The sequence below is a fragment of the Oncorhynchus mykiss genome, chromosome 29 (assembly GCF_057628025.1).
Source record: "Oncorhynchus mykiss isolate SJ-2025 chromosome 29, ASM5762802v1, whole genome shotgun sequence".
NCBI classification, from domain to species: Eukaryota; Metazoa; Chordata; class Actinopteri; order Salmoniformes; family Salmonidae; genus Oncorhynchus; species Oncorhynchus mykiss.
The window spans coordinates 23,354,068-23,371,926 of NC_143050.1; the positions used below are offsets into that span (position 1 = coordinate 23,354,068).

The 17,859-nt window shown below is 44.4% G+C and overlaps 1 protein-coding gene across 4 annotated transcripts in view; it reads right to left on the minus strand.

The window, feature by feature from the left end:
• LOC110509348 (retinoic acid receptor RXR-alpha-A) overlaps window positions 1-17,859 on the minus strand; it is a 146,003-nt gene that overhangs the window by 19,646 nt on the left and 108,498 nt on the right. For 2 of the 4 annotated variants that reach the window (XM_036967462.2, XM_090226844.1), the window contains exons 6-9: window positions 16,712-16,881; window positions 4,968-5,097; window positions 2,943-3,075; window positions 811-902 (exon numbers count right to left, since the gene is read on the minus strand). In XM_036967462.2, coding sequence (XP_036823357.2) covers window positions 811-902; window positions 2,943-3,075; window positions 4,968-5,097; window positions 16,712-16,881 — 525 coding nt within the window. Of the gene's footprint in view, window positions 1-810; window positions 903-2,942; window positions 3,076-4,967; window positions 5,098-16,711; window positions 16,897-17,859 lie in introns of all 4 variants that reach the window. The other 2 variants (XM_036967460.2, XM_090226843.1) reach the window with 1 other exon arrangement.

Genomic DNA, 17,859 nt, shown 5'->3' on the forward strand with positions numbered 1-17,859 from the left:
TGTATTCATAAAGCCCTTTTTACATCAGCAGATGTCACAAAGTGCTTACACAGAACCCAGCCTAAAACCCCAAACAATGCAGATGTAGATGCATGGTGGCTAGGAAAAACTCCCTAGAAAGGCAGGAACCTAGGAAAAAACCTAGAGAGGAACCAGGCTCTGATGGGTGGCCAGTCCTCTTCTGGCTGTGCCAGGTGGAGATTATAAGGGTAAATGGCCATTAAGGCCAGATCGTTCTCCAAGATGTTCAAATGTTCATAGATAACCAGCAAAGTAAAATAATAATCACGGTGGTTGTAGAGGGTGCAACAAGTCAGCACCTCAGAATTAACTGTCAGTTGTCTTGTCATAGCCGAGCATTCAGAGGTCGAGACAGCAGGTGCGGTAGAGAGGGAGAGAGAGATCGAGGGAGGGAGGGAGGGAGAGAGAGAGAGAGAGAGAGAGAGAGAGAGAGAGAGAGAGAGAGAGAGAGAGAGAGAGAGAGAGAGAGAGAGAGAGAGAGAGAGAGAAAGGGTCAAAAAAAGCAGGTCCAGGACAAGGTAGCACGTCCAGTGAACAGGTCAGGGTTCAAAGGCCGCAGCAGAACAGTTGAAACTGGAGCAGCAGCACGACAAAGAGGGTGTATTATGGTCCTTGAGGGCCACACAGTATAAGAGTTTACTGGTATCATGTGCAGTCATTGTTTGGGAGGTTAAAGTAGCAGGAACATGTGTATTCAAGCAGAACCCCTTTTTTCTGTTATTATAATCTAATCATCTAATCTAAAAGGCTCTGGATTAAAGGGGTGGTAGGAGTGTATGTATGTGATACCTGGGTTGAAGAGGACAATGGCTCGAAGGCACCCCAGCTCTGTCTTATCCATCTGCATGTCTCTCATCTTGGACACCAGTTCTGTGAGCACTCTGGATGGAGAGAGGGAGACACATAGACAGGCTCTTAGAGATCTGACCATCAGCCAGCAACACCTCCCTTGGTCACCGTTCATTACACCCTCCTTTATCTACAGGTGAAACTCAATGGAAACTCAATACAAATCAATTGACAACAAGGCCCCACTGGCCTGACACACATGGGATTTTCAACCAGCTATAAATGGTACAGCCCTGCCTACACCACGTAATTCAAGCTGCTTGAACATGTCTGATAAAAGGAAATACATGAACGACATAGTGCAAACACAATCACAGACTGTAACCGAACACTGACATTCCCAGCGCCCGCGTGTGACATCACTAGGCGGGGTTACGTTTCGTTTTGGGAGTATGACCCGACTGCTCAAACTCCTCACCCCTCTCTGACTCCATCACGCCCGCTCTCTCTCTCTCCCTCTCCCTATGTCCCTCTCCCTATGTCACTCTCCCTATGTCCCTCTCCCTATGTGTCTCCCAATGTCCCTATGTGTCTCCCTATGTCCCTCTCCCTATGTGTCTCCCTATGTCCCTATGTGTCTCCCTATGTCCCTATGTGTCTCCCTATGTCCCTATGTGTCTCCCTATGTCCCTATGTGTCTCCCTATGTCCCTCTCCCTATGTGTCTCCCTATGTCCCTATGTGTCTCCCTATGTCCCTCTCCCTATGTCCCTCTCCCTATGTCACTCTCCCTATGTCACTCTCCCTATGTCCCTCTCCCTATGTCACTCTCCCTATGTCCCTCTCCCTATGTGTCTCCCTATGTCCCTCTCCCTCTCCCTATGTGTCCCCCTATGTCCCTCTCCCTATGTCCCTCTCCCTATGTCCCTCTCCCTATGTCACTCTCCCTATGTCACTCTCCCTATGTCCCTCTCCCTATGTCACTCTCCCTATGTCCCTCTCCCTATGTCCCTCTCCCTATGTCACTCTCCCTATGTCCCTCTCCCTATGTCACTCTCCCTATGTCACTCTCCCTATGTCCCTCTCCCTATGTCACTCTTTCAAGTCAATTGCAGCTCTTAGCTCATCCTAATTTAATTTTCCTGTTGGAACAATGAGGGTAAAAAAAGACTTGAGTGTTTAAGTTAACCGCCCTCTTCATTTGTATGGCAGAGAAAAGAGAAGAGGAAAGGAGAGGAGAAGAGAAGGAGCAGATAGAGCTTCATTATCAGTCATCTTAATGCTTCCCCAGTTAATGCAAAGATGTAATCCATCCATTAGAAGTAGTGAACTGGCAGTATGCTAATCACTGAGTACAGATTCCCAGCCGGGGATAGAGGGAGATGGAGAGAGAGAGTGGGAGGGGGGAGAAAGAGAGGGAGAGAGAGAAGAGAGAAAGAGAGCAGAGAGAGAGAGAAAGAGAGAGAGAGAGAGAGAGAGCGAGAGAGAGACAGAGAGAGAGAGAGAGAGAGAGAGCTGTTGCCCTCAAAAGAACACTTCAGTTTGTGACTCAGCGTGCCAGGGGACACAGGGTTTAGAGTGTTGGAGTGCTTAACAATACAATCTGTTGGATTGATCTCACAGTGGATGGCCTTATCAACTTCTGTGTACACTGAGAAGGCATATCTTGATACTGTTCTTTTGTATACATTCGTCTATACAAATGTGACTTTAAAAAACAAACAATGCAACAATAGGCATCAAATGTGACTAATGGAAAAGAAGGTCAATATCTGCTTTGGAATAGTCACAGCCTGCCATGGGATTGCAGTGAAAAGAGTGGGATTTCATCAGGAACGCATTTAAATAGATTTTTTCAAAATGTCTGTCTGAGCAGATCTCCATCTCCCTGTGATGTCCGTTGCCTGTAGCCATACATATTTAATGAATGTGTGTTAATCAATAATAAGAGCACTCTCTGTTACGCATCACTACCTCTTCTTCTGATAGAGCCTTTTCACTGTTACAGGTCAGGGTCTACTTTTCTCTTGCCCTAATTGTGGAAACTGTGGAAACTTCGCATAGCAACCAACAAAAATGTATTTCACAAAGCTGATTGTATCAAGGCAGTGTCAACAGGGTGAGCTTGACTACCTGTCAAAGATGGCTCCCACTCCAGCACTGTGGGCGCTGTTACGATGGACGTGTAGCCCTGTTGCCAGGAGGATCCCATCTTTCACCGCTATCGAACGGTGTGAGAAGGATGCGATGAGGAGCTCATTCCACCCTGAGGGAAAAAAGTGAGAGACGAGAGATAAAGAGTGAAAACCTATTACAAAGTTCATCAAGTTGCATTCAACATTCAAACTAAATTGAACTGACTTCAAGGGAAGGGAATTCCAATGAATCAATTCTAGGCTGAATAGGCAAACCAGAATGCTCTTTCATGCATAGGTTGTGGGCCATCAGTAGCCCATCTCAGATGTGCTTCCCAGAGAGACAAGTGTTTAACAGGGTGTACTGCTCCTGCCATCCCAATAAAGGCAACACACTTCATTTACCAAGTAAGGGTAAGGCACGGAGAGCGTTGTGCTGTTTGAGTGACAGGGCTCCTTTAACTATTCTGCCTAGCAACACTATCCGCTTTTCCCCAGAGTTGAGTTGGAAATGAGAGGGGCTAGAATGCTTTAATCTGTGAGACAGCAGAGCTAAAGTGGTTATTTATAGAAGGCGTGAGCTGAGGGCTGAGAAGAAGAGAGAGGACGCTCTCAGCTAGCTCCAGAACAGCTCTTTCTCAGAAGGTCTCACTCTCTCAATCACTATGGGTACCCAGAAGGAGAATGGTTAGACGGGGTAGGAGAGGGTTAGAGAGATGGATGGGGATGGACGGGCCTCCCCAGGGTGAGTTTGGAAGTGAACTGTGTAATTCTTCAGTGATAATACACAAGAAGCAGGTGTTTGGAGGATATTTTGGCACAGGTTTGTCGAGGGCCGGCAAACGATGCCAATATATCCTCCAAACACCGGCTTTGAGGGCATTATTGCTTTTATACAACAAGTTATCAACATATTCAAATAATGATTGACATATTTTTATAAAAAAAATATTTTGATGAATTCATTTCATCCTTCCACAAGATATAGTCCTGACACAAATCTAGGGTTGCTACCCAAGCCGACTGGTTGTCCATTACTATCGGTTCGGGTTGCCAGTCTTTTTGCTCTGTATCTATGGTCGCGACCCATATTGGCTGGCAACGTTCTTATCCCTTGCTTGCCAGCTAGCCAACTACTACTAACTTACAGTCATGTCAAACAGTGCAGCCAGAATAACAACGAAGTAGCTGCATTTGCGTTTGTTTAAGCTGTTTTCTAGTGACATTTATTTTGGATTCATCCATAACAATGAGCTAATGATGCTCAATTTCACCTGGCATTGAACATAAGTTCTCTTGTCAGGAGCTAACCTAGAGCACAGCTAACACAATCACTTCAAACTGAAGCTGGAAAGACTTCAAACTAGCTGCACTTCTTTTCATTTTTCCTGTTTTCTATTGATAGTTCTTTGTATATATCCATAAAAATGGTGTTGATTCATAATTTCAACTGGCTGAGAAAAGCTGCCTACCTGTCTCATCCCGACTCCCGACATGTTCATTACTATGGGACAGCTGGAGATCGAATTTGAATAATGAAACAATGTTGCAAATGCCGGAGAGACAGACAGCAAGATTTATACAAATCTCCGCCGTTGAAAACCAAATGTTAGTTTAAAATCAAGTTTATAAATTGCCTGGGTAGGATGATGAGACAGTGGACTGTGCAGTCAGATGGAACAGAGTAAATAGGCATTTTAACGTCATAGATTTAGCCGGTGGTAACTTGTGGAATAGACACCGGCTAGAATGCGGTTTTAACCAATCAGCTTTCAGGATTAGACCCACCGGTCGTATAAGGAGAGACAAGCAATTAGCAAGGGCAACATATAGGGAAAATACTTGTAAAAAATTCACAAATGATGATAGCATACATAAAGAATATGACAGATGATTCATTCTATGAGATTGACTGCTCTTGACCTACAAATAGCCCACAAAGTCCATAATGCTGCAGTGACCTGCCCATGGGGATGCTGATGTGGTCTGATGAATGTTCATGACCTGGTCATGTTGAACTCACCTGCTCGTAGGAGGATGACCTGGTCGTCCAGGGGCAGCTCAGAGAAGTGGGGGATCCTCTTGGCCCACTCCACCAGTGTAAAGAGCTGCTTGTCGGCTGCTTGGCAGATGTTAGTCACCGGGTCGTTGGGCTGGAGAGAGACACACGGGAAGGCTTGCTGTCACAAATACATTTAGCAAAGGTTGAAAGATACTTAAGTGATATGTTGTTGCATGTTGCAAACCGTGCCAATATATCCTCCAAACACGGGGTTTGAGGGCATTATCACTTTTATACAACGGGTTACCAGATTTAATTTCAATATTGAAACAATGTTCCAAATGTCGGAGAGACAGACAGCAATATTTATACAAATCTCTGCTGTTGAAAACTAAATGTTAGTCTAAAAGAAATGTGAGATAATGTCTAGATGCTTTTTATAGTGGAGATCAAGTTAATAAATTGCCTGGCTGATGAGTAGATTGCGCAGTCAGATGGAACAGAGTAAATAGGCATTTTAACATCATAGATTTAGCCAGTGGTAACTTGTGGAATAGACCTCAGCTGGAATGCAGTTTTAACAATGTCCATCGCATGGGGCCACAGTGTCTCCTGACCCCTCCTGTCTCAGCCTCCAGTATTTATGCTGCAGTAGTTTATGTGTCGGTGGGCTAGGGTCAGTTTGTTATTTCTGGAGTACTTCTCCTGTCTTATCCGTTGTCCTGTGTGAATTTAAGTATGCTCTCTCTAATTCTCTCTTTCTCTCTTTCTTTCTCTCTCTCGGAGGACCTGAGCCCTAGGACCATGCCTCAGGACTACCTGGCACGATGACTCCTTGCTGTCCCCAGTCCACCTGGCCGTGCTGCTGCTCCAGTTTCAACTGTTCTGCCTGTGGCTATGGAACCCTGACCTGTTCACCAGACGTGCTACCTGTCCCAGACCTGCTGTTTTCAACTCTCTAGAGACAGCAGGAGCGGTAGAGATACTCTTAATGATCGGCTATGAAAAGCCAACTGACATTTACTCCTGAGCTTCTGACTTGCTGCACCCTCGACAACTACTGTGATTATTATTATTTGACCATGCTGGTCATTTATGAACATTTGAACATCTTGGCCATGTTCTGTTATAATCTCCACCCTGACGTGTGTGGTTGAGTGTGTATTATGCGAACACACTGTGTGCATGTGCATTTTTGCTGCATACAGTATGTGTCCAGTCACAGCAGTGCACCACCGGATGAGAGAGCAGCACAGGGCATTATCCGCTGAGCCAAGACCCCACACACACACACACACACCCCTGCCTTGTGAATGATCACCTCCGAGGAGGAGCGAGCAGGAAGGCAAAACAAACAATGATTCTGTCCCAGCCCGAGGAGGAAATACCTGCAGAGAAGCAGCAGTAAAACCTTACTACCTATCTCCAGCACAATAGCAATGTCTACAGTGCATTTCTATGTTTTGTGGAAAAAAAAGAACTAACCGATGACATCTTCAAAAGTTAAAACATTTTAAAAACTCGTTGCAGTTTTTGAAAATCAAATTTTTTTTGCTTTTAATCCTAACCTCTTTTTATGACCTTTCTTCTAATCATTTTAACCACAAATCATTGAAACGCACCATTTTCACATATGTAGACACTGGTTTGGTGTTGGAAATATTGAATATGAAGTTGAAAAGTGGCAGAATTGCCCTTTAAGAAATAGCTTTCAAGAAAGCTAAACAAGTTATAGTCTCTTGAATTATATGGACTAGTGAGACTGTATTCTCACTCACCACCTGGGTTATAATCCTGACTCAGACAGAGTAAAGTCTGGATGAAAAAGGTCAAGATGTAAAGTATATGGACGAAAAGTTAGCAGAGGACAACATGAAAAGGAGAGATCTGAAAGGTAGAGGAAAAGAACTGAGAGAGAGAGAGAGAGAGTGTGTGTAGGGTGGATGGAAATATGGATGTGAATGGACAAGAGCAAAGAAACCTCAAGTTTTAGAAGCCATCAAACTGAAGGCCTCACTCGAGGCCTCACTCAACCCAGGAGGAAACCGTGGTTAGTGAAGGAGGCAAGCACTTCTAACGTATAAACATATCCAGTGGAGAGAAAAAATGTCCCCATCAATGTTATCAATAACAAAAGGTATCTTCTCTCGCTCCCCAACTTCTCTCTCTCTCACACCAAATCCCACAGATCAATGCTGAAAGCTCCGAAGATCTCAACTACAACTGTAGCTCTCTGGAGAAGATTAGAGTAAGATGAGAAAAATGAATTGCACCTCCTCTTCCTTCCATTCTTCCTCTACTTCTAATGCTCAGGCCTAAGACTCCCCACTCCATCCCCCCTTCCTTCCTCCCTCCCTATAGTGTGAAACTCTCACTGACTGCCGAGAATCAGACACGACCGCTTGAAATATGAAACAGTATGAAACAGTTAACCAGACACAAAGCCAAGCACTGTTTTGAAAACTGAAAGTAGTTTTTCTTTGGGAGGAGAAAAAAAAGCATCTTATAAATATTGAAGCATCTGATCTCTGTGGGAGTCGTTGTGCACCGCACGGCTCAGCGCGACAGTTTTTCCGCCTGTATTTCTCCTTCAAACACATAAACAAATCCGCTAATTCATTCCAAAGGCAGCCGCAGCCCAAACAAAACAAAACAAAAGGGGCTGTATTTTGTGTCCCTGTCGAGGCCTCTCAAAAGAATACAACTCCCAGAGTTCTCGTTAAACACGGTGAAGGCTCATGAATATTGCATGGCTCTCTTAGCCGTGTTTACACTGACCTCGTTTCTCACTGTATACACCATGAAGATGACAGGAGAGAACATAGACCACACTCCCGCCATGAGCACATATTACCTCACTGTAGGTGAGTGAGAAGACACCAGTCAGAGGATGTTACGGGGAGTCACAGTGGAAGAGACCACAATGCCTTCCGAGGTCTGGAAGAATAATTGTATTTTTATTTAACCTTTATTTAACTGGGCAAGTCAGTTAAGGACAAATTCTTATTTACAATGATGAACTTCTTAACTATCTTCTTAAGATGATTGTCGCTAGGCAACCGAGCTAGCTAGCTATCTAGCTAGCAAGGACAATCATAATAGCATATTTTTACTGAGATTACTGGTCAATTTTTTAAATTGGATTTAAAACAATCAATACTGAAAATGTAAGATTAAGTTTGTGAGTGAATTAAACATGTTCAATTGCTTTCATTAACTTATTTTCTCTCTGCCTTAAGTTTAAGAACTTTATTGAGGAATAGCAACTTTTCATTAATGTATTTTTAAGTATAAACTTAAGGAAAAAATGGCACTTAAGTATACGTTTCTTCTTAAGAAGATATTGTGAATTCGGGCCTAGGCCAAGAGGGACCGCTGTGACCTTACAGAACCCATAGCTGTCTGTGAGAGAAACTCTTTTACATTCCTTCTCTGTGAACATCCTTCGCTCTGGAGGATAGGGGGCCAGCTGATCATTTTCTGAAATAGACGTAACCCTCCCCAGAGGAGAGACGTAACCCTCCCCTGAGAGAGATAGAGGGATATGGAAAGGGAGTGTGAGCGTTTGGGCTCATGAGAGACGCTTTGAGGACACCTCTTAATGCTTGACGCAAACATGAGTGTTTTTAGTTCCAGACTGAATTGAAGGCTTTGGTGTGCATTATTCACAGCCAATATCCATCTCAGACTCTCCTCTCACGGAAATGCCTGGCTTGCATATCGTCCTATTAAATTTTGATCACTTGTGGAGGGGAGAGATCAGAGACTGGCTTTTACATTTTTCATATTCTGCTTAAACCCCACTACAGTTGCGTGACAACAAAGAAAAATGTGGTAGTCAATAGATGATTTGTCCCTAATCCAAATTTCCTACAAAATTGTGAGTTGAGAGTAAAGATCTCATGATGGGCTGTTTGTTGAAGAAGAGTATTGAGAGTACCCTCAACCAGTATGCTCTGAACAACATTAGCCTACCTCTCTGTTTGCACAGACACAGCAGAGAAAGAGAGAGACAAAGAATTATACAACTTGACAGATTCAAACAGCACACAAGGTTGGATTATACACAGACAGAATGAGAAAAATCCATAGCGAAAGAGAGAGGGATAGTGAGAAAGAGCCAGACAGAGGTAGGGAAAAAGCCCCAGAATGGCGTGTTACCCCACTCCTCCCCATCCATCCCTCCTTGAAGAGAAGGCCCTGGCTTGTCTGACTGGAGGCATGTTACTAATGCCTGTTTAACTCCGGTTCTAGGTCACCATGAGATAAACACACTTTATTCAGCTTCGCCAAACCCCGGTCATTAGACAGTGGCAGTCCCCATTCATGGTGTGCATTCACGGGCCCTGGCCCAGGGATTCACTAACACACGGGGCAGAGGGGATCCTAATATACTGGGACTGCCTGCCAAGGGGACAGCGCACGGGGACACTGACTGTGCCTCTCTACCCTTGTTTAATCGACTCCTAACTATGGATGCACGATATATCGGTGAACATATCGGAATAGGACAATATTAGCTAAAAATGCCAACATAAGTATTGGCCGATGTCTAGTTTAACGGCGATGTTAAAAACCCATGTCAAAGCTACCGTGCATACCTATATAACATAGATACTTGATGTAATAACGCCACGTAAAATGTTGCGCTACACGTGCAACACAGCATTCCTAACCTAGCCCACAATGTCTGCTGTGTGGATCGAGCAGTGAACAAGTCCAGCAGTCATTTGAAAGAGTAAGAACATTTCAGTGAGACAACTCAAAGGGCGAAATCCATTAAAGCCAAGATAATGGAATTCATTGACCTTGACAGTCAACTGTTCCCTGTCATGGGTGATGTTGGCTTTTACTGACTGGTCGAGCACACTACCAAGTGCGCTATTTTTCAGATGTTGCCCTACCGGAGTTACACAGTAATAGCGTCACTGCTATTAGTTTCACAACATACATACGATGGAACACCGTTTGGGTCTTTGCATGTCAAAAAAGATACAGTAGCACTGTCAAAGCTGTACAAAAAAGTCTGCAAACACCGGCCACAAACGATGTGTTCACAATACCGCGTTGGTAATAAAGCATAATTTGTTGGACCGCAACTTCTGGGGTAGCTAGTTAGCTTTAGCTTGGTACCTAGCTAGCACCAATACAACCAGCCTGAAAACAATGACCAGTAGAAACTGCAGTCATTTTCATTATTCTTAGCAATGATTTAGGAATCCTTGTGAGTAATTATTTGCTAGGTTGCTACTTATTTTTTTGCCTATTGAAATTGAACTTCAGTTCATGAAAATAAATAGCTAGCCAGCTACTTAACCCTGTTGCCCAAAGCTAACGTAATATGCAGCCAGCTAGCTTCATCTGGCTAGTGAGGCTCGACCGGGCCGGGTTATGTGTTGTGAAGCTAGCCACAATAGGGATTATGCACAATTGTGTAATTTGCAGTTTGCCTTCAAAATAAAAGTATGTCTTTGACAGTGAGGCAAATTAATACAAATAGTATAATTATGCAATACTTTTACTTTGAAGGCTAAGTGCAAAGTCCATTATTGTGGCTAATCCTTATTGTGGCTAGCTTCACATAGATGGGTCCGACCACCATTAATCAAATAAGAACTGTCTTACAAATTAGGGTTATTTTAGACAATGACACCTAGCTATATAGTTAGCTAGCTAACTATAGCTACTAAAGCAGATGTTGTGTTATTTGACATGTCAAATAGTGTTATTTGACATGTATCTTTTTTGACACGCAAAGACCCAAACGGTGTTACATAGAAATCCTGGTTATGAATGAAATGACTGAACAAATGAACCACGAAACAGCACAGCAAGTAAGTAAAATAAATAGGTTTTGATTATGTTTTACTGGTAATGGGGACATACGTAAATGCCAAAAAAATAACTTTTTGGTCAGTGTGGTGTGTGTAACCTTTATTTAACTTGGCAAGTCAGTTAAGAACAAATTCTCATTTACAATGACGGCCCGGACGACGCTGCGACAATTGTGCGCCACCCTATGGGACTCCCAATCACGGCCGGATGTGATACAGCCTGGATTCGAACCAGGGACTGTAGTGACGCCACTTGCACTGAGATGCAGTGCCTTAGGCCACTGCGTTCATGTGTGTGTGTTAACTATTTAACTGTACTATAACACTTAAAAGGTTGATAAAATTTCAAATATCGGTTATCGGTATCAGGTTTTTTTGGCAAGGAAAATATCGGATACCGTTATCGGCCCCAAAAAATCATATAGATGCATCACTACTCCTAACTTTTCATATGATTATGAGGATCATTTTCAGTGTCAATTGAAATATAAGTAGAAGGGGAACTAGGAGGTGTCTCAGCAGTTGTCTTTAGCTAGGGAAAATTAGATTAATAAAAATGTCCCACATTACCCAATCTACATGGCCTATTGAACTACAACTCCCCATTACAATCATTACCTTAAACCATAGCAAGAAATAAACCTACAAATATGGATCCACTAGAAATTACCAAGAATTACTCGAAAATGACCAAAACAACTGGTATTTCTCTGCCTTTATCAAAGCTAGATTTCTAGAAAAGATCGATATCCTCCTCTATCTCCTGCGGGGCACCCCCTGTTGGTGTCAGAGCCCCAGCGGTGAGATGTAGAGCAGAGCAGTTACGGCAAGGCGAAGCCCAGACACACACACACACACACACAGAGTGATTTAGTGTGTCAGAGAGATGCCAGCCCCTCCCCTCCCCTTTCCCTCTCCTCCCAAATGTCAACGCTCATCACGTACATTTCCATCTACCCAAAAACAGCTCCCATTTACTCACATAACAGCCTTCAGAGTTCTACCTTCACTTCACAGGACACTTCCCCCCCAGAACAGACGAGTCCCAGAAGAAGCACTCACTCCCTCCCTCCTTCCTCTGTCCCTCGCTCCCTCCTTCCCTCTCCTACACAACTGCTCTGTGTCTGTTGTTCCAGTAGGATTCCTGAGAAACCAGAGGTTGGTGAGATGCTGTCGGTAAAACCTTAGATGATCAAATCACATACAACTGGTGTAGAATTCACCGTGAAATGCTTGCTTACGAGGCCTTCCCAACAATGCAGAGTTAAAAAATAAAAACAGTAACACAAGAGTGGAGCAATATAAAGGGAGTACCAGTACCAGAGCAATGGGCAAAGGTGTGAGGTATTTGAGGTAGATACAGTGCATTTGGAAAGAATTCAGACTTGACTTTTTCCACATCTAAAATGGATTAAATAAAACATTTTCCTCAACAGTCTACACAAATGACAAAGCGAAAACAGGTTTTTAGAAGTTTTTGCTAATTTATTAACGATAAAAAACATAAATACCTTATTTACATAAGAATTCAAACCCTTTGCTGTAGGACTTGAAATTGAGCTCAGGTGCATCCTGCTTCCATTGATCATCCTTGAGATGTTTCCACAAGTTGATTGGAGTCCACCTGTGGTAAATTCAATTGATTGGACATGATTTGGAAAGGCACACTCCTGTCTATATAAGGTCCCACAGAGCAAAGACCAACGCATGAGGTTGAAGGAATTGTCCGTAGAGCTCCGAGCCAAGATTGAGTCGAGGCACAGATCTGGTAGGTACCAAAAAATGTCTGCAGCACTGAAGGTCCCCAGCAACACAGTGGCCTCCATCATTCCTAAATGGAAGAAGTTTGGAACCACCAAGACTTTTAATAAAGCTGGCTGCCAGGCCAAACTGAGCAGTCGGTGGAGAAGGGCCTTGATCAGGGAGGTGACCAAGAACCCGATGGTCACTCTGAAAGAGCTCCAGAGTTCCTCTGTGAAGATGGGAGAACCTTCCAGAAGGACAACCATCTCTGCTGCACCCCACCAATCAGGCCTTTATGGTAGAGTGGCCAGATGGAAGCCACTCCTCAGTAAGGCACATGACAGCCCACTTGGAGTTTTCCAAAAGGCTCCTAAAGGACTCTCAGACCATGAGAAACAAGATTCTCTGGTCTGATGAAACCGAGATTGAACTCTTTGGCCTGAATGCCAATCATCATGTCTGGAGGAAACCTGGCACTATCCCTATGATGAAGCATGGTGGTGGCAGCACCATGCTTTGGGGATGTTTTTCAATGGCAGGGACTGGGAGACTAGTCAGGACTGAGGGAAAGATGAATGGAGCAAATTACAGAGAGATAAAAACTTGCCCCAGAGCGCACAGGATTTCAGACTGGGGCGAAAATTCACCTTCCAACAGAACAATGACCCTAAGCACACAGCCAAGACAACACAGGAGTGGCTTCGGGACACGTCTCTGAATGTCCTTGAGTGGTCCAGCCAGAGCCCGGTCTTGAACACGATCAAACGTATCTGGAGAAACCTGAAATAGCTGTGCAGAGACGCTCCCCATTCAACCTGACAGAGCTTGAGAGGATCTGCAGAGAAGAATGGGAGAAACTCCCCAAATATAGGTGTGCCAAGCTTGTAGCGTCATACCCAAGAAGAGGCTGTACTCGCTGCCAAAGGTGCTTCAACAAAGTACTGAGTAAAGGGTCTGAATACTTATGTAAATGTGATATTTCAGTTATATTTGCTAACATTTCTAAAAACCTGTTTTTGCTTTATCATTACGAGGTATTGTGTATAGATTGATGAGGGGAAAAAAACATTTAAATACATTTTAAAATAAGGCTGTAATGTAACAAAATGTGGAAAAAGTCAAGTGGTCTGAATACTTTCCGAAATACACCGTACTTACACGAGGTATTTGAGGTGAAGGCAGGGTAAAGTGACTAGGCATCAGGATAGATAATAATACGAATGTGTGTGTGTGTGTGGTGTGTGTGTGTGTAATGCGTATGTACGTGTGTTTGTGTTGTGTCGGTATGCGTGTGTGTGTTATGTGTGTATGTGCATAAGTAGTATATATGAATGTGTGTTGGTTTTCTGTGGGAGTGTTAATGTTGTGTGTATGAGTGAGTGTTTATATGGTGTGTGTGTATATGTAGTCTAGTGTACATAGGGTCAGTGCAGATTGTTTGGGTACCATTAATTTCCTATTTAGCAGTCTGGCTATTTAGCAGTCTTACGTATGGCTTGCGGGTAGAAGCTGTCTCGGAGCCTGTTGGTCCAAGAGTAGCAGAGTGAACAGTCTATGGCTAGGTTAGCTGGAGTCTGGCAATTTTTCGTGCCTTCCTCTGACACCGCCTGATATAGAGGTCCTGGATGGCAGGGAGCTCGGCACCAGTCATGTACTGGTCTGTCCACACCACCTTCTGTAACATTTTGTGGTCAAGAACAAGTGACGTGCATTCACTATACCAAGCGTGATGCAGCTAGTTAAGATGCTCTCGATGGTGCAGCTGTAGAACGTTTTGAGGATCTGAGGGCCCATAACAAATCTTTTCAATCTCCTGAGGGGGAAGAGGCGCTACAGGGCCCTCTCCACGACTGTGCGGGTGTGTATGGACCATGTTAATTCCTTAGTCTGTTGTATTATTCACGGTTGAGCCAGACAGAGTCTCGTACTCAAGTACTATTTGAGAAGGTCTGGTCACACAAATTTCCTAAGTGGCAAAGGTCCAGATGGATATCGTCATTTATCGGCGTAGTAACAAACCCCCACCTCCCACCCATGTGACCCCAAACTGTTTATACCCCTCTTGTTGGCGGAAAGAACATTTTGCAGTTTTATAGGTAATTTCCTGCAATTCTACACATTTTGCTTGAGGCAGAGAATAGTTTTGATGTTTTAAAGCTTATTTCCTGCGGCCTTGTGAAGTAATCATTTCACGGTAAGGTCTACACCTGCTGTATTCGGCGACTGTGACAAATACTATTTGATTTGATGTGATTTGTTCCTCATCCTGATGTTGGCTAATGGCTGCTCCCTGTCAATCAAGCGAAACCCTGGGGAGTCCCGCTCCAGAGAGGATAATGAGGATTGTCAGATTGCAGCATAGTTGAACTGTAATGGTGTGGCAAATTGTTGTGATAACACTGATTACATGTTAATAATGGCCATTACTGCAAAGACACACGTCAGAGGCTGAGGAACCTGTTTCATACCGAGGGAACATTTTAGAAAATGGAGAGTAAGTGTGTATGTGCATGTGCATATGTGGATAAGTGTGTTGGTGTTATTGTACATTTACAGTGCATTCAGACAGTATTCAGACCCCTTGCCTTTTTCCACATTTCATTATTGTAAAATGGATTCAATAGTTGTTTTCCCCTCTTCAATCTACACACAATACCCCATGATGACAAAGCAAAAACACATTTTTAGACATTTTGGAAAAATAAAATGGAAATATAACATACATAAGTATTCAGACCCTTTACTCAGTACTTTGTTGAAGTACTTTTGACAGATATTACAGTCTCGAGTCTTGTTGGATATGACGGTACAAGCTTGGCACACCTGTATTTGGGGAGTTTCTCCCATTCTTCTCTGCAGATCCTCTCAAGCTCTGTCAGGTTGGATGGGGAGCGTTGCTGCACAGCTATTTTCAGGTCTCTCCAGAGATGTTTGATCGGGTTCAAGTCCGGGCTCTGGCCGGGCCACTCAAGGACATTCAGAGACGTCCCGAAGCCACTCCTGCGTTGTCTTGGCTGTATGCTTAGGGTCATTGTCCTGTTGGAAGGTGGACCTTCACCCCAGTCTGAGGTCCTGAGCGCTCTGGAGCAGGTTTTCATCAAGGATCTCTAAGTACTTTCCTCCGTTCATCTTTCCCTCGATCCTGACTAGTCTCCCAGTCCATGCCGCTGAAAAATATCCCCACAGCATGATGCTGCCACCACCATGCTTCATCATAGAGATTGTGCCAGGTTTCCTCCAGACGTGACGCTTGGCATTCAAGCCAAAGAGTTCAATCTCAGTTTCATCAGACCAGAGGTTCTTGTTTCTCATTGTCTGAGAGTCTTTAGCTGCCTTTTGGCTAACTCCAAGGGGGCTTTCATGTGGCTTTTACTGAGGAGTCGCTTCCGTCTGCCCACTCTACCATAAAGGCCTGATTGGTGGAGTGCTGCAGAGATGGTTGTCCTTCTGGAAGGTTCTTCCATCTCCACAGAGGAACTCTAGAGCTCTGTCAGCGTGACCATCTGGTTCTTGGTCACCTCCCTGACCGAGGCGCCTCTCCCCCGATAGCCCAGTTTGGCTGGGCGGCCAGCTCTAGGAAGAGCCTTGGTGGTTCCAAACTTCTTCCATTTAAGAATGATTGAGGCCACTGTGTCCTTGGGGACCTTCAATGCTGCAGAAATGTTTTGTTACCCTTCCCCAGATCTGTGCCTCGACACAATCCCGTCTCGGAGCTCTACGGCCAATTCCTTCCACCCCGGGGTTGGTTTTTGCGCTGACATGCACTGTCAACTGTGGGACCTTACATTGACAGATGTGTGCCTTTCCAAATCATGTCCAATCAATTGAATTTACCACAGCTGGACTCCAATCAAGTTGTAGAAACATCTGAAGGATGATCAATGGAAACAGGAAGCACCTGAGCTCAATTTCGCGGGTCATAGCAAAGGATCTGAATACTTGTGTAAATAAGGTATTTCTAAACACTTCTAAGAACCAGTTTTCACTTTTTCATTGTGTGGTATTGTGTGTTGATTGAGGGGGATTTTTTTTATGTAATCCATTTTAGAATACGGCTGTAACGTAACAAAATGTGGAAAAAGTCAAGCGGTCTGAATACTTTCCGAATGCACTGTATGTGTGTGTAAACGGCTCCTGCTCTTCAGGACCGAGTACAGGGTGAACAGTACATACGATGTAGTGACTCACCGAGCTGGATGGCATGGCCAGGTTGGTCTCGGTGTAGGTCTCGGTCTTGGGTTCCACAGCGAGCTCGGCCTCCAGGACCTTCTCCACGGGCATGTCCTCGTTGACGCCGCTGGTGGACTCCACCTCGTTCTCACTGCGCTCTTTGGCCCGCTGGCGCTCCTCCTGGACGGCTGTGTGTAACAAAACTGGTTCCGGTCACTACTGCTGCTGCGGTGTTGTCTAGTGTGTGCGGTGTTTGTGTGTGTGCGTACATATGTAAATAGTGCGTGTGTATCATTATTATTACATTAAGTCTGATATAAAGACCGAGGTAACAGATCTACACTGAAAAATGTGAGTCCCCATAATTACAGGACACGTGAATAGAGACATGACAGGAAATACAGTAGCGTGTGGACACAACATATACAAACGCTTCATACAAGGACCTTCTCTCCTGCTCTGTCTCAATGTAGAGCACAATAACAAACAACAAGCTCCTTTCATGACCACCATATATTGACACATTAATAATGGATGTGGTATGAGTCCTCATTTACGCCCTGCATGTTTACCACAGACACTGTGACAGAATGGCTTTGACAGACTGACTGGCGCACAGACACACATCAATGGGGTCTTTGTGTAAAATAATGTTGTTTTTAGTCTGTCCAGTAAATAACAGTCTCACTAAGTCTCTGTGTAAAGCGGGAACTTGTTGGATCTGCTGTGTGATTGGCTTGGCAGGGAGACACAGGAAGTGGTTTGTGTGCTGAGCAGACACCGAGGCTCACTGTGGCCGAGGCAACCCTAACCGCACCTCCACCCAGAGAGGCATATGTGTGTTCATATGAAACCGTAAGGGGAGGCGGTTGCTATGCGCTGCCTCTGGGTTTCAACCCATTTCTTCCCTCTCCTCTTCCCACTAAACGTAAACACTCCCCCACACACACATCTACACACACGCACACACACACACACACACACACACACACCTACACACATGCACACAAATGAAGACACTTCATATTCTTTCTTTCTTTTCTTTCTTATTTCTTCCTATTCCAAGTGCTGAATCACAGGGGTGGGGGTTCTGGGAAGGGGAGGACAGGGAGAGAAGAGGAGGGGAGGAGGAGGGGGGGGACGAGGGGCCCCACTTTAGAGGAACT